Genomic DNA, 15,434 nt, shown 5'->3' on the forward strand with positions numbered 1-15,434 from the left:
TTGGACAAGTACACCACACTTGACATACATACTAAGTGCTCTATGAAGTACACCACGTTTGGTATACATGTCCACCAAGGCACTCATCCTGAACTCTTTGCCCATACCAACATCTTGCATGATGCCAGATGCCTTCAAGATTCACGTGTAGGTGATTGCATTTGGAGAGATGCCCTCTCTTTGCATCTACTGGAAACAGACCAAAGCTTCGTGGCCCTGCCCTCTTTAATTAAACTTGTTGGAGTGTGCATTTCGCAACAAGATCTGCGGCGCCGAATTAATGTAGGGGCCCTAAATTGATTGGGACCTTAGATACCATCTACCCACGCCCGTGTTAGATATAGCTGACTCTGTCCAGGGGGCCTTCCTGCTCAAACCACTGATCGGATGGGCATGAAGGTGCAAATCGCGTTCAGGGCACGGTGGTAGAGTTTGTGGGCGATGGCCTGCTGTTCCAAGATGTTCTTTCTTAGTCCTACTCCAGGATGCATGTGCAGGAGCGCGCTGCGACAACCCTCGACCAGAGCACGTATTGGCATGTGCATCGCAAGCTTACACTCCAGTACACATGGCTCTGCTGGTGTAGATAGTGGAAGTGGTGAGACTGCAGCTTTGCACTCAGATAAAGACCTATTTACAGCTCAAGCTCTCGAACCAGAAGAAAAGGAAGCTCAAATGTCGGACAATCTGAATGCAGACAATAGTCTGTTTATGTCTCTCCATCGCTTGCTCAGAGATGAGGAGGACAGCTCATCTCTTTCTGAAGAACAGCCCCTTTATTCTACCAGTAATAGGTTCTTGCATTCAAGCCAGGAAGGAGATGATGCATTCTGTAGAGAGGACGAAGATATCATGCGGTCAGCAGCAGATATTGACAGAAGGGTTGAGGAGAGCATGATAGATAATGACAGTGATGGACATGGTGAGGCTCTCGATGAAAGTGTGTTACATAGCCCAGGACGAAGAGCCGCAAAGAAGGCCAAAGTCATGGGGCTTCTTTTGCAGGGGAAGCATCCTATTGAGGTCTTGAATTCGCTGGCAGGATGGGGGTCTACCGAGTTCTGGACAGTTATCGATCACCTTGCCGCTGAAAAATGCTTTGGTGAGGCTTTGCAGGTCCTTTTACAACCTTATTGCTCTTGTATCAAAGTAACAATTTGCACAAAATTTCAGTAAGAAGAAGACAAGCTTTTCTTGAAACACTACCGAACCACCTGTTGGCCAATTGGAATTGCAAGTTGCAAGAGTAAGGATGGTTTGGTGCGCCAATGAATGAAATTATATTATTCTGGCTGAGGATGGAAGAGTACAGAACCTTTACACTGGTGACCATTGTTAGAACTCTAGGGTTAGTGAACACCTAGATTACGGTTAGATTATGGTGGAAAAATAAGCTACCATTCATTGTTCGCAAGTTTAATCATTGAGATCGAGAGAGAGTGAGAGACACCAAATGAGAAGACTCAGAGCAAAATGCAAGCACTACTAGGTTGCTTCATGTGTGTCCAAAGTAGGTACATCAGGGCTCCTTATGAAGGTGTGGAAGATCATTTTTAAGTCTTTTAGACTAAGCATAGAGAGCTTATTTTAAGACCTTAGATTGTCTCGACTCCCTAGGATCGCCTAGGAGGTAGCTTAAATTCCTTTTAGACTAGGCCTTGAGAGCTTACTCTAAGATATATTGTCTCTCCCTGGGATTGGTAGCATTTATCAAAACAACCTTAAGTGTGAAAATTGCAGATAAAAATTGCATGTTTAGGAACATAGTATTGAGCCGGGGTCTTTTGCTCATGTGTGGTGCAAATCGGTTACTTCTTGAGTGGCTCATGGATATGCAAGGTTTGGTTGTTGATTGGCATGCATAAAGCTGTTAAGAAGGGTAGTATTTGGTGGTTCATCTGTTCATTTGCCTTGTGGGCCGGGTTCTTTTTCATGTGTGTGGTACAAATAGGTTACTTTCTTGAATGGCTCAGGGATATGGCAGCGTTGGCTGTTGAAAGGCATTGTTGAGAAGTGCTTTATTTGATGGTTGATTTTTTCATTCGCATTTCGGGAAGTTTGATTACTACCAGTTCCTTTCTGGAGCTCTGTTGTTTTTGCCTTGTGGACATTATTGCTAATCTTCAAGCTAGGTGATATTGTTAGCCTGTCCATATAGTTCATGCTATATGCCGCCTATATAGCCTGTCAACATTTTTGGGACGACATACTGGTCGCTTATGCTTATCATTTACCTCTTTGTGCGTTCTCCCTCAGGTCTTTGCTTGGTGGAGAGGACAGGAAAACTACTCCCCTCGCGAGAAGCATTTTGTAACCTTCATAAAGATGCTTGGACTAGCAAAGCGGCCAGATATTTCTCAGCTTATTTTTGATGAGATGAAAGCTTTGGGTTTGCAACCAGGTTTGGCATCCTACACAGCGTTGTTAGACAGCTACGCAGAAGCTTATTACTTCAATAATGCAGAAGCACTTGCCCGCGAATTGCTGGAATATGGTATTAAACCAAATGCAGCAACTTTTAATGGCTTGATGCTTGCATACTACAAGCAGGGGTGTTTGGATAACATGAACAAGCTTTTTAATAACATGAAGCGGTGGGGATGTTTGCCAGACTACCGTACGTACAGATGCATGATTGTAGCATATGCAAAAGCAGGGCTGTTTCGACGCATGGAAACTATGTGGAAAGAGATGTGTAGGAATGATTGGAAGCTTGATTTCCCAGTAATCAACGCGATTCTTCAAGGTTATGCTGCACATGGTCTCGTCAAGGAAATGCATACTAGCTATTTACAGGTTAAAGATTATAGAGTACTCGTTAGCAAGGTCACAATCAGAGCAATGGCTAGTCTGTATATACGGACCAGCAAGTTCTATCAGCTGCGGCTCTTTGTGAAGGACTTGGGCTTGCTGAGGAAAGATTTGGGGAGCTTGCTTTGGAATTTGTTGTTACTGGCATTTGCAGCGAATTTTCAGGTGAAAAATATGCAAAGGAGCTGCTTGGGAATGGAGATGGCCGGTCTTACTTATGATTTAACAACTTGCAATATTTGTCTGCTTTGTTATGCACGTATGAAGATGTTGTGGGAAATACATGCCCTCTTGCTGAGGATGCGCAAAATGGGCATAGCTCCCGATTTGGTCACTTTTGGTGCTGTTGTAGATGCTTACGTCTTTGGTCGAGAGAAGTTCCAAAAGATGTTTATGGAGTTGGATGAGCTGGGATTGAAAGCACATTGTCCTGATGTACGGACCGATCCGTTGGTTTTCCAGGCCTTTGGAAAAGGTGATTTTCAAAGCAGCTCTGAAACCCTTATGCAAATCAACCCTAAACCCTATGGAAAAAGCTGGACATATGGATTGCTCTTAAGCTTTTACTTAAAGAAGAGGGGCACAAGCAGAATCTTGCCCGATGTTTATGAAACGAAAGGAAGCCGTTTTGTGGCGAAGAAGTTTTTCTTTAAAAGAAAAGAAGAGCACTTTGATTCATGAAGATGGCTGGTGAATGTGATTACCTATTTGAATGCTCTCAGAAGAATCGGCTTCGTTTGGCAAGCTGATACGTTTTCCATGTTTAAAAGGAAGGGGCTGCGAAAAGATGCTTTTATGTTTTCCAGGAAATCTGCCAGCTGAGTGGCTATGTCTGTATGCACCAAAGAATGAAGGCATATATGTGGCCTAGGGGGCTCTATGTTCTTTTGGTCTTGTATCTTATCTGGAGTTATTGGGCTTGCCATTCTTTGTCCATCTGTCCATAGAGATAAAATTAATTGATAATACATAATGGATATACTTGATTGTCTACACAATTATGCTCTCAGTTACATTGTAGCTATGGTGACCGAATGTTTCTAAAGTTTCGGTGCAGCCCGTCTTGTTGCATCAAGTCATTATACAGGGCACACTTGAAAGTGCACTCTGTATTTTCTTGATTGCTGGTAGACAACCTTTGATGAAATATGGAGTGCTATATTGCAGTAATACTATAGATTGATACCTAACTTGGAGAGAGAGAGAGAGAGAGAGAGAGAGAGAGAGAGCCCTTTGTTGAGAAGTCTTAGGCTCTTTCTTCCCAATTGTTATCTTGTAATGTCATTGCCCTTTGTTGATGGGTTTCAAGCCCTCTTTAGAGAGAGAGAGAGAGAGAGAGAGAGAGAGAGAGAGAGACTGTCTGATTAGATTACAGAATTAACATTGTGCATTGAAAAGGTTGAGCATTTACCATTTTTCCTTACCTCTTTGGCCTTGCTCAGAACGGGCATTGAAGGTGCTCAAGCAACCAATATTAAGGTGCTCAAGCAACCAATCCTATTCATATTGTGGAACTTGAAAGGTTTGATTACATCCATGGATGAGTGCTGTCATGTCATAGTTTTCTTATATGGCACTCCTATTAAACCTTACACACGCCATTCACTATTAATTTTGCTCAAAATTAGGCAATTTTTCAATTCACCATAGTATGATGCAATCTAAGTATATTTGAACATATCATAAGCATATCGTACACAGAATATCATGCATATATTCTACTCTCCTCATTGCTAGATGTAGAGTACCAATGTATGGTTGCGTAAAGTAGATATGAGAACGTATGAAGGTGTTATAAAAGATGCAGCTATTTGATTCATGCCTTCGTCAACAAGAAGTGCACATGGTAACCTTTCATGGCTGCAAGAAATATGGATAAAGGTGATAAGAGGTTGGAAGTTACTAGATGTAGAGTACCAATGTATGGTTGCGTAAAGTAGATATGAGGCCGTATGAAGGTGTTATAAAAGATGCAGTTATTTGATTCATGCCTTCGTCAACAAGAAGTGCACATGGTAACCTTTCATGGCTGCAAGAAATATGGATAAAGGTGATAAGAGGTTGGAAGTTACTTGAATTGTTGGAAGAAGGGGAGACCGGATGCTTGGACAATTCAACAATTTTTCACAATCATCACCATCAACTTGTCACTTTCTCTCCCAAATCCAAGTACATACACACACACACACATACACTTAGACTAGGACAACACACACATATAAAGAGAATAGATTTGATAAGGATTGAGTGTAAGAGAATGTAAGAGATTGTATACATTATTAGAGGCTACACAACATGATTTAGCATAGTCTAAGAGAGAAGAGCAAAGAATCTTGCAAGTAAATAGATTAAAATCATAGCCCAGAACTCCACGGCACTCTTTCTTGTGGAGTTTGATATTTAATTTATTATTTGAGTTTTTGTGTGCCAAAATTGAAGACTTCTCTTTTACATCTAGTCGACTTTAGTACTTGACTGGAGCACATCACTTATTGCATGTCCCATAAAAACGAGTTTTCACTAGAGCTATTTATAAGTAGCCATAGTGGCTTATTGAATAAAAAGCTTAAAATACTGTGCAAATGTAAAATGACCGAGAGGGTTATTATTTGTCAGTGCTTCCTCTTCAACTCTCAGAATTTTAATCTACAAATCATCATCAACTCACTATTAATAAAATCAAATAGACAGAATATAATTAACCACTACGTCAGCTATCTCAATTGCAGTTAACCACATACAACAAGAGGATGCCAGTTTTGTAACATCCCTCCTATCATGGATAACATCTGTCCTTAGTTGTTCAATAGATAATCAACTGGACCGTGTGATGGAAAGTGTGGAGGTCTGAGAACTTGCGAAAAAACTTTTCAGGCATCCATTTGGCATCCTCTTTAAGGTTGCCTTTGAAAGTCAAAAGATAACGGTTATAAACCATGCGAGTGCGTGTGGTGATGGTTTCGTGATCAACTATTTGTGCAGGGTGTTCTTCTTGATCCACAAGTGAAGGTGGATCCTCATAAATGTGATGTGTAGGTAGGGGTCCTTTGAAAGGTCTTAAAATACTAATGTGGAATACATTTTAAATGTGCCACTATGAAGGTAATTCTAAACGAAATGGAACATCATTGATCACATCAAAATTTTTGAATGGACCATAAAAACAAGGAGCAAGTCTAACAAAAAACATTAGTATCAACACTTTTGATCCTTCGTTTTTCAATGCAAAACATAACATAATCTCCTTCCTTAAACTGATGTGCCTTGCGGTGCTTGTTAGCATGCTTAGTGTAAAGTTCATGTAAGTGTTTAATGACAGAATGCACACTTTCATAAATATCATGAGAATTAGCTATAAAATCATCAGCGACGACAGGCACAACATTAGAAAGACGTAAAGCAGGAGTAGGAAGAGAGTGACCATACAAAATTTCAAATGGAGATTTACCTATAGCAGTGTGAGTGGTATTGTTATATGAAAATTGTAGAATATGCAAGTAATCATCCCATTTTTTGGGTTGAGAAGAGACATAAGATTTTAGCAAGTCAATGATAGTGTGATTAGTAACTTCGGTTTGACCATTAGATTCACGATGGAATACAGAATTAAACTCAAGTGTAGTTCCAAGAATTTCAAAAACAGTAGTCCAAAAATCACTACAAAATTTGGAATCTCGATTAGATATTATGAATTTAAGCAAACTTGATGTGGAAAGACAACTTTAAGAAGTAGAAGTGCAACTTGATGTGTTGTGAGTGTTTTCTTATAAGGAATGAAGTATACTTTGTTTAGAAAAATGGTCAATTATGGTGCAAGTCAATATCATGCTTGTGAACAGTGACTAGAAAACCAATAACAAAGTTCATTGAAATGTGTTTCCAAGGTTTTTCAAGAAAGGGAGAGGGTGTAAAATTCCTAATTTCTTACTTGTTACTGCTTTGTCTTTTCACAAATCAAACAAGTTGAAACATACTGTTTAACATCACTTTTCATAGCAGTAAAGTAGCAGTAAATCCTCTATGTCCAATATAGGTTGTTTATGAAGTTCTTCAATGATCAATGTATGAAAAGGTTTAGATACACATATTTTTTGTTTGAAAGAAAGAAAGTTTTCTTGAACAGTGTATTCCAAAAATGTGTGCATAGAATTGTCAAATATATGCAACCATGTGGTTTTGAAATCATCATCTTGTTCATAAGTGTTATGTATAGAATCAAATGAAGTACCCATAATGTTTGATAGATTATTAAGAGACAGTCTTTGACTCAAACCATCAGCTACAACATTTTCCTTACAAGGTTGGTATTGAATGTTGAGTTGAAAACTTTGAATGAAGGCAACCCACTTAATATGTCTATCATCTATTAAGGGTTGAGACAATAAGTACTTGATACTTTGTTGATAAATTTTGATGATTAAATTAGCATTCATTAAGTAACGTTTTCAAATTTTTAAAGCATATACCACAACAATCAATTCTTTATCATATGTACTGAACTTAGATTCAGGAGGCTTGAATTTAATACTTTCAAAAGCGAATGGATGGTTATCTTACATAAGAACTGCATCGATACCTTTTCCACTAGCATCAGTGACTACCACAAAGAATGGTCGGTCAAAATCAAGCAATTGTAACACAGGTTTAGTCAAAGCATTCTTGAGTGCATTAAAGTAACTTTCTTGCGAGTCACACCATGCATAAGGAGAATTTTTCTTTAACAGGAGAGTGAGGTAATGAGATTTGTAAGAAAAGTTACGTACAAACTTCTTGTAATAACTGCATAGACCAATAAAAAAACAAAGTTCATGCAAATTTTTGGGTCGACTGAATGGCTTCAATTTTCCATGTATTCCCTTGCCCGATACAATGTGTCCCAAATATTCAATCTGAGATTGAAAAAATGAACTCTTCTCAAGATTCAAATACAAGTATTTGTGTGCAAGCAAATCAATTACACGTGTTAAGTGCTCTTTATGCTCTTGTTTAGATATAATGAATACAAGAATATTGTCAAAGAATACAATCATAAAATCTTGATGGTCAATGAAAATTTTGTTCATCATGCGTGTGAATGTGACTGGTGTATTTGTTAGAAAAAAATGGCATGACAAGAAATTCATAATGTCCTGTTTGTGTTCTGAAAGCAATTTTGTAGACATCTTGGTCAAACAATTTGACTTGACGAGACCTCGGTTTGAGGTCAATTTTTCTGAAAATGTTTGCCCCTTTCAGTTTGTTTAATAGATCATCCACTCTAGGAATAGGGAACCTATTTTTGATGGTGACCTTGTTTAAAGTCCTGTAGTCGATACACATACAAAAGGTTCTATTTTTCTTCTTAACAAGAAGTACGGGAGCTCCATATGGTGAACTACTAGGTCTTATAAGTCCTCGATCAAGCAAGTCAGTGATTTGAGTTTGTATCTCCCTATTTGCAGTCGGATTTACATGGTAAGGTGCTCTACAAGGAGGTTCATGTGGGCTTCTGCCGCACGTTATTGAAGCAAGAGCCTTGCCTAACACTGTGTGTGAGCCATAGATGGCTCCAAGCACGCAACTAGCCTAAACTAGTAAGCACAAAGATGACGATGGTGTGTCACTCACCGCTCTACGCTTGATGTCATGGAGAATTCCTCGCCGTGAAGAAGAAGGAGCTGCCGTTGCATCATGCTCAACTGCCTCGCCGCCGCAATGCTCGATCACACACATTCCCTCTCTCTCTCTCTCTCTCTCTCTCAAGCACACACACACACACACACACAGACACACACACACACACACACACACACACACACACACACACACACACACACACACACACACACACACACACACACACATACTAGTACACAAAGGAGACAGAGAAGCAGATGGAGCAAGAGCACTCTTCTTGCATTGCACAAATGAGAGAATGAGGTATTTTAGGTTTAGATTGACTTTCATATGGGCTTGCCCATTCACATTTGGGCGGCTACACTTAGCCAATCTTTCCCAAGCATTATAGGTTCCATTTTTAAAGTACACCTCATCGATGATCACTCTTAACCATTCCTCCTTGACCGACAAGCCCGACCAATAACATAATACACTACTAGCGGGTCCGACAAGCCCAGCCCATGGCTACATAAAAGGTGGTCGCTTGGTGGTGGTGATCGCTTGGTGGTAACATGCCCCCCTTCCTGATGTAGATTCTGTCCTCGAAAGCTAGTGAGAGAAATCCCGTTTGGTCCATGTTGTAGAGCATCTGGATTTGAATCTGCAAGGCAAAGTCACTGTTTTATGCAAGCGGAATTATATGGCAATAAATCATAAGAGGAATGTAAAGTACATGTGGAAATGAGTAAATGCAAGATTTATGAAATGATAGACAACCATTAAGGACAAATAAATTGCACTTTGATGAAATTAATTAATCAAGGGTTTTGGGCTTATGGACGAGTTTATCAATTAGTTAGCTATGACTAAGGTTAAAACAACTACTCTAGTACTAGCTAAGCTAAGAAGATTATCTAAATGCAAGATTCCTTAATTGTGCTTTTCAGCTTTGATTAGCCAACTAGCTCTCACAACTCCAAAAAAAATCTTGAAATTTTGACTGTAAGCTCCATGGATGTCTTCTATATGTTATTTTTTTTCAATACTTTGATTCACAATCATTTGACGTGTGTGCTTATTTTGTATGTCCGGGGCTTTTTGCTTCTCAAGGAAAAGCGCCCACACTGGGAACCTCTAGGGCTCTAGTACCATAGACAATACATGTGAGTGAAGTACCAAATCAAGCCAGGATTTCTCTTCCAACGTAAGATTTTTCATTTGTGGCACTTATATTTTTTGCTTCCATTTCCTTGGTATTCTCACTAGTGTCTTTTGTTGTTTAAGTGAGAAAAATTCTCTATGCCTAAAACATTCCTAAGGTCTCAAACACTCAGATAATTTTATCAACTAGAACTAGTGGTCAAGTAAATGAGTTAACCTAAAGTTACGGTCTCCTAATCTCAAGGCTCATCTATAATATTAAACTCTAGTTCAATCAACTCAAGCAAAGATAAATTTATACATCTATAATGGCAAATAACAAACATAACTATTGCATTCAAACAAATCATGAAAAACCATAATTAGCAATTATACATATCCACCAGCATGAATCATGGAAAGTAGTACACTTGGAGGTATGGAGTTGCTCATTTCGTCGAAGCAGATGTCCTCATCCATGTGGATGGAAATCCATATAAGTCCTATATAACAATATCAAACAACAAGGCACTATACCTCGAGGAGGCATGTCAGTGTGAAAAAATTAAAACTCCTAGAAAACAAACTCAAAACACAATCCAGACCCCTAACCGACCTATTTGTCATCCCTTTTAGATCACTAGTTATCCATAGACGTATCAGCCATTCTAACTCCTTAAAATTTCTCTCACGCGCAAGTCTCTCTACCAAATCCTATTCGCAAGAAAGTACAGGGTAGCAGATGTGAAACACTTGAAAAAAATAAAAAGGGTACCTTTCATAAAAAATAGAAGCGCATGCCTCTGGTGAACTAGCCATCTCTGAGAATACATATAGATTTGGTTAGGTCTTTAAAACATAAGAGTTGTTTTTGTGTGTTGCTTAATATGACAAGGTGAATTTGGACTTATGTGTAGGATCTGATAGGGTGCTCTCTTGATGCTAGCCACTCTTGATCTTTTACTATTTGTTTTGTTTTTTTGTTTGTTTGCTAGAACTAGTATAAGGCTATGTATATACAGTCCCCAATTGCAAAGTTCAGATGTCAGGGAATAAAATTTAAGAGGATGGCAAATATTGACGTGAGTGAGGACTCCCCCGTTCCTTGGGTAGGCACTGGTTGAAATGTGCTCGTCACCTCCCCCCTTCCTTGGGTAGGTACTGGTTGAAATGTACTCGTCACCCTTTGAAACCAATTGTTCCAGTTGGTAATAGGTGAGGATATTTGCCAGTAGTTTTCTATTACCTTAGGTGACTCATCGAGTTGCAAGGGCGGTAAGGTACTCTCCCAGGATCGAACTTGAAGTGGTTTATCAGGTGATTCTTGAATAGTGGGAGGTGTGGATTCCTTTATAGCTTCATGGAGGTCCACTATTGTAGGTGGAGGCTGTGGAGAATCTTTTACCTCTATGGATGCATTACATGAGGAGCTAGAAGCTTCATGGGACTCCCCCCTTCCTGAGCTAGGTGGAATAATTTGGTTTTGCATTGGAACCCAAACTAGCTCTAGAATAGGTGTGTAGCATTCTATGATCTCTCCCTTTCCACGGTCTGCCATTGGCTTTGGAGTTACACTGATTGACTCACATGGTTTTGTAGGTGATAGGGAAAGACACATTTTATGTTTAGGTACCCAAATTTAATCATTTCCATCATAGTAGCCTAATAGTCATTTTGGAATCCATGATTTGGTATTGACTCTCCTAGAGTGTGCTCTTGGTTTTCCATGATAAGTTTTTCTTGAAATGGATGGAAGGGTTGAGGTATCTGGAAGTAAGGCCTTGGGGACCCATTGATATGTACTCTTAGGTCGTGCAGGTTGAGTACTTGCAATGTTACTGCTTGCTGCAACTACAAGGGTTGACGTGCTAGGTTCATGGGTAGCCGACAAGGACGAGTTAACCACTTTTGAATCTTGGCTATCCTGCAACTTCGCTAGAGTCTGCAACGTAGGTGACTTTGCTTCAAGGATAGGGGTAAGAGTCGGTGGTCGCGTCGTGACACTACCAGTACCCCAATCAATAGTGCATTTGGTTGCCAACATCCACATGCATCCAAGGTTTATGTTGCCCTCCATAGTTCTAGCAGGCATGACCAAAAAGTCTTGAGCTACAACCCCATTGTCATAAGAAGTGTGCCAGATACCAAAAATTGCAGTTTTTTTCTTGTTGACATCCTTGACTTGGATAATACTCTCAGATAGAGGTGGCTTCCCTAACTGACAACAAACTCCATATGACAACAGATTATATTTAGCACCCGTGTCCAATAAGGTGTTATATAGAAATTTTCCATAGGGGGTATTTAGCTCAATAGGGTATCGTAGAGGTGTGTCCGAGTCCAACCAATCATCCTCTGTTTCAACATGGAATGCATGTGTAACTCCAAGGTTGGCCTCTCGTTGGCGTCGTATGCGTTGTTGTTGTTGCTCTTTAGCCTCAGCTTGAGCTTTTATCTTCTTCAATTTTGTTTGTGCCTTGGCTGCCCTTTTTTGATGGATGGCACGTAGCTCTTCCTGGCTTAGAGGATCATAGTACCTTTTGAATTTACTCCCATTGAGGAATCCAATGATTTTAACTCCATCTAGAGTCTCCACACGAATGGTTCCTTGTGGGGTGATTTCACATACTCTATATGGTCCTTTTTCCGCATATTTCAACTTTTTCTTTCGTTACGCACTCCATACATAAGGACTTTATCACTAACGTTGATATCTTTGTTCTTTAGATGATGATCAAACCATTTCTTCCTTCTATCTTTCTCCACAAGTGCATTTTGCACAGCTAATTGCCTCTCTTTATCTAACCTTTCAAGGATATATAATCTCTCAACTAAGGGCTTACCATCCCAACCTTCTTGAGAAGCTACTCAAAGACTAGGAATGACAAACTTCCAACGGCATAACCGCTTCTTGGCCATACACCATCTTAAACGGTGTGCAATTAATGGCAACTTTGTACGTAGTACGATAAGCCCATAAAAATGAAGTCAGCTTTAAATCCCAATCTTTGCAATGAGCTTCCACCGTTTTGATCAAGATAGAGATTAAGGTCTTGTTGGTGCTCTTAGCTTGGTCATTTTCTTGTGGATAATAAGGTGTGGACTTATGGTGAGCTATCATGAAGTTGGTAGTGAGTTCTTTTATCACTCCATTTATAAAATGAGTACCATTGTCACTCACAATCTCAAAGGGACAACCAAATCTTATAATAATGTTCTCAAAGAGAACTTGGCAGTTGACCTCGCATCAGCCTTACGTGTCGCCTTGGTTTCCGCCCACTTTGTCACATAGTCAGTGACAATGATAATATATCAAGATTGAGTGCTATGAGCTGCCAAACTAATTGGGCCTACAAAGTCCAAACCCCATTTTTCAAATGGTTGAGTCACTTCAACAGGATGTAAGGGCATCTTATCCTTTCATTTGTGATCTTGTAAAGTTGGCATTCATCATATCCTTTTGCAAAAAGTGATGCATCCTTGAATAAGGTAGGCCACCAATAGCCTGATTGCAACACCTTTCTAGATGTTAGTTTCCCTGAGAAATGTCCTCCGGCTATACCCATGTGGGCTTCTTGCAGTATGTATAAATACTCATCCTCACGGGCACAACGTCTAAGAGTATCGTCCTTCCCTACCCTGTAGAGAGTTCCTGCAATGAGAGGATAAGGTTCACATTCTTTTAACATTTTCGAGCTATGTCCTTACGAAGCTCTTTGGGTGGAAAACCATTAACTAGAAAGTTCACAATCTTCTCACTTCATTCAGGTATGGTCTTGACTAGGAATAGAGAAGTATCAGGTAATTCATCATCCACTCCACTAGGGGCTTCACCATTGGGTATGCGAGACAAATGATCCGCCATGACATGCTTTTACCAGGTCTCACTACAACAGTAAAATCAAACTCAAGGAGAATTAACAACCATCGTGTAATTCTTTCCGTGGAACAAGATTTATTTACTAGATACAACAAGGCTTGATGATCCACATAGAAAACAAACTTGTTGGAAAGAAGGTAGTAGCGGAATTTCTTTACTGCATAAACCATAGCTAAACCTTCTCGCTCTGTAGTGGTGTAGTTTCACTTGGCATCATTCAATTGACGACTTGCAAAGCTAATGGGGTAGTCCAATTTATGTTCTTCTGGTTGAGCTAGAATACACCCAATAGCAAAGTGTGATGCATCAATATGCACACGGAAAATTGCATTCCAATCGGGCGCTCATAGAATAGGAGCACTAGTCAAGGTATTTTTCAATGACTCATAAGAATGGTCACACTCTGCGGTCCAGTGAAACTCAATAAGAAGCTTGTACAAAGGACGAGCTATCTTGGCAAAGTTTAAGATAAACCGTCAGTAATAACCAACGTGGCCCATGAACCTTTGTACTCCTTTATAGTTTGTAGGTGGTTGCAATTCAACAATGGCTTTAATTTTTCTCTCATATGTGGAAATCCCATTTTTGGACACTATATGCCCTAAAATGACTCCATGTTTAACCCAAAATTGGCATTTGAAAGGGTTTAAGGAGATGCGACACAATCTACACTTCTCAAACACTTTTTGTAAGCATGATAGATGTTCTTTCCAAGAGGAATAAACACAAAGGTCATCTAAGAAATTTTGCAAAACTCCCTCAAATATTCTCTAAAAACAATGTTTATTAATCTTTGAAAGGTAGCAGGGGCATTGGTTAAAGAAAAAGCCATAACACGAATGCGAACACTCCAAATTCGGTTATAAAGGCTGTTTTAGCTTGGTCCTCTAGTGCAATTGTGATTTGATTGTAGCTAGAGTACCCATCTAAAAAGCTATAATCTTCCTTCCCTGCAACTCTTTCAAGCACATGTTCTCAATATGGCAAGGGGTAATGGTCCCTCCTAGTGGCAGCATTGACCTTCTTGAGATCCACGCACACCCTGAGTTTCCCATTCTTTTTTGTCACAATCACTGTTGGAGACACCCATTCTGAGTGCTCAATAGGGTATATGAATTCGCATTTCACAAGCTTTTCAATCTCTTCCTGAATGATCTTTGCATATTTAGGATTCACTGGGTAGGGTCATTGCTGAACTGGTTTAGCCATGCTATTCATGGGGATTTTGTATTGCACTACGGAAGGTGGAACACCTTTCATATCATGATATGTCCAAGAAAATATATCCCTGAATTCCTTGAGAAGTTCTTTAAGTACACACTCCTCAGTCTCTATGAGATCTTGGGCAAGGAAAAAAGGTTTGGACTCTTCTCCTGGGCCTGCTAACTCTATTTCCTTAACTATCACTAGACCGCCATAGACTCCGTTGCTTCCATCAATAGGTTTTCTTTGAGACTTTGTATACACAACCTTACGTTCCTCCGTGGTGTAGGATTTGAAATGTTCAGGTGCATGGTGTAAGTCTGTGGGGTCGTGTTGTTCAATGGACTGCGATTTTACTTCCGATTCCTTTTGTTGTTGAGCTAACTCTCGATTTTGTCGTCTTCTTATGGTATGGCTCAACTTTGGCTTCTCTGTAGCCTCTAGTTGTGCAATGTCAATGGGTTGTGGACTACACCACATAACGCTTTAAAGGTATTCACCCTAGTTATCTACCAACTTCCAATGAGCATCACATGCCCCTATATAATTAAGCCATTCTGCGGTAGATATCTTTTCATTTATTCTAGCACGCACATTTGCTCAATATTGTCGCCTCTTATATCTCTTACTCTTCTTGTCTAACTTTTGATTATGGCCAATCTCTAGTGAAGAGTCACTAGATGAATTGCTACTTGTGCCTTTTGCTCCCTCGGATAGATTGTCAACTAGGGTACCACTGGGCCCTGAATGGTTTGTCCCCACATTTGCACTAAGATTTAACTCAGATTATTTGTCGTCAGAG

The 15,434-nt window shown here is 39.8% G+C and overlaps 1 protein-coding gene across 1 annotated transcript; it reads left to right on the plus strand.

Moving 5' to 3' along the window:
- Nucleotides 1-265: 265 nt before the first annotated feature.
- LOC147444876 (uncharacterized) lies at nt 266-3,996 on the plus strand. The gene is made up of 2 exons (XM_086527390.1): nt 266-1,116; nt 2,257-3,996. The coding sequence occupies exons 1-2, from the start codon at nt 442-444 to the stop codon at nt 3,490-3,492; spliced, it is 1,911 nt and encodes a 636-aa protein (XP_086383516.1). The 5' UTR covers nt 266-441; the 3' UTR covers nt 3,493-3,996.
- Nucleotides 3,997-15,434: the final 11,438 nt, after the last annotated feature.

This window comes from Adiantum capillus-veneris, chromosome 13, assembly GCF_014529385.1.
Source record: "Adiantum capillus-veneris isolate H3 chromosome 13, ASM1452938v2, whole genome shotgun sequence".
NCBI lineage: Eukaryota > Viridiplantae > Streptophyta > Polypodiopsida > Polypodiales > Pteridaceae > Adiantum > Adiantum capillus-veneris.

What these genes read in the sequence shown, in the direction of transcription:
- LOC147444876 (XM_086527390.1), top strand. Translation starts at nt 442, where the DNA reads ATGGCCTGCTGTTCCAAGATGTTCTTTCTTAGTCCTACTCCAGGATGC. An exon ending in GCTTTGGTGAGGCTTTGCAG is followed by an intron (nt 1,117 to 2,256) that starts GTCCTTTTACAA and finishes GTTCTCCCTCAG; the next exon opens with GTCTTTGCTTGGTGGAGAGG.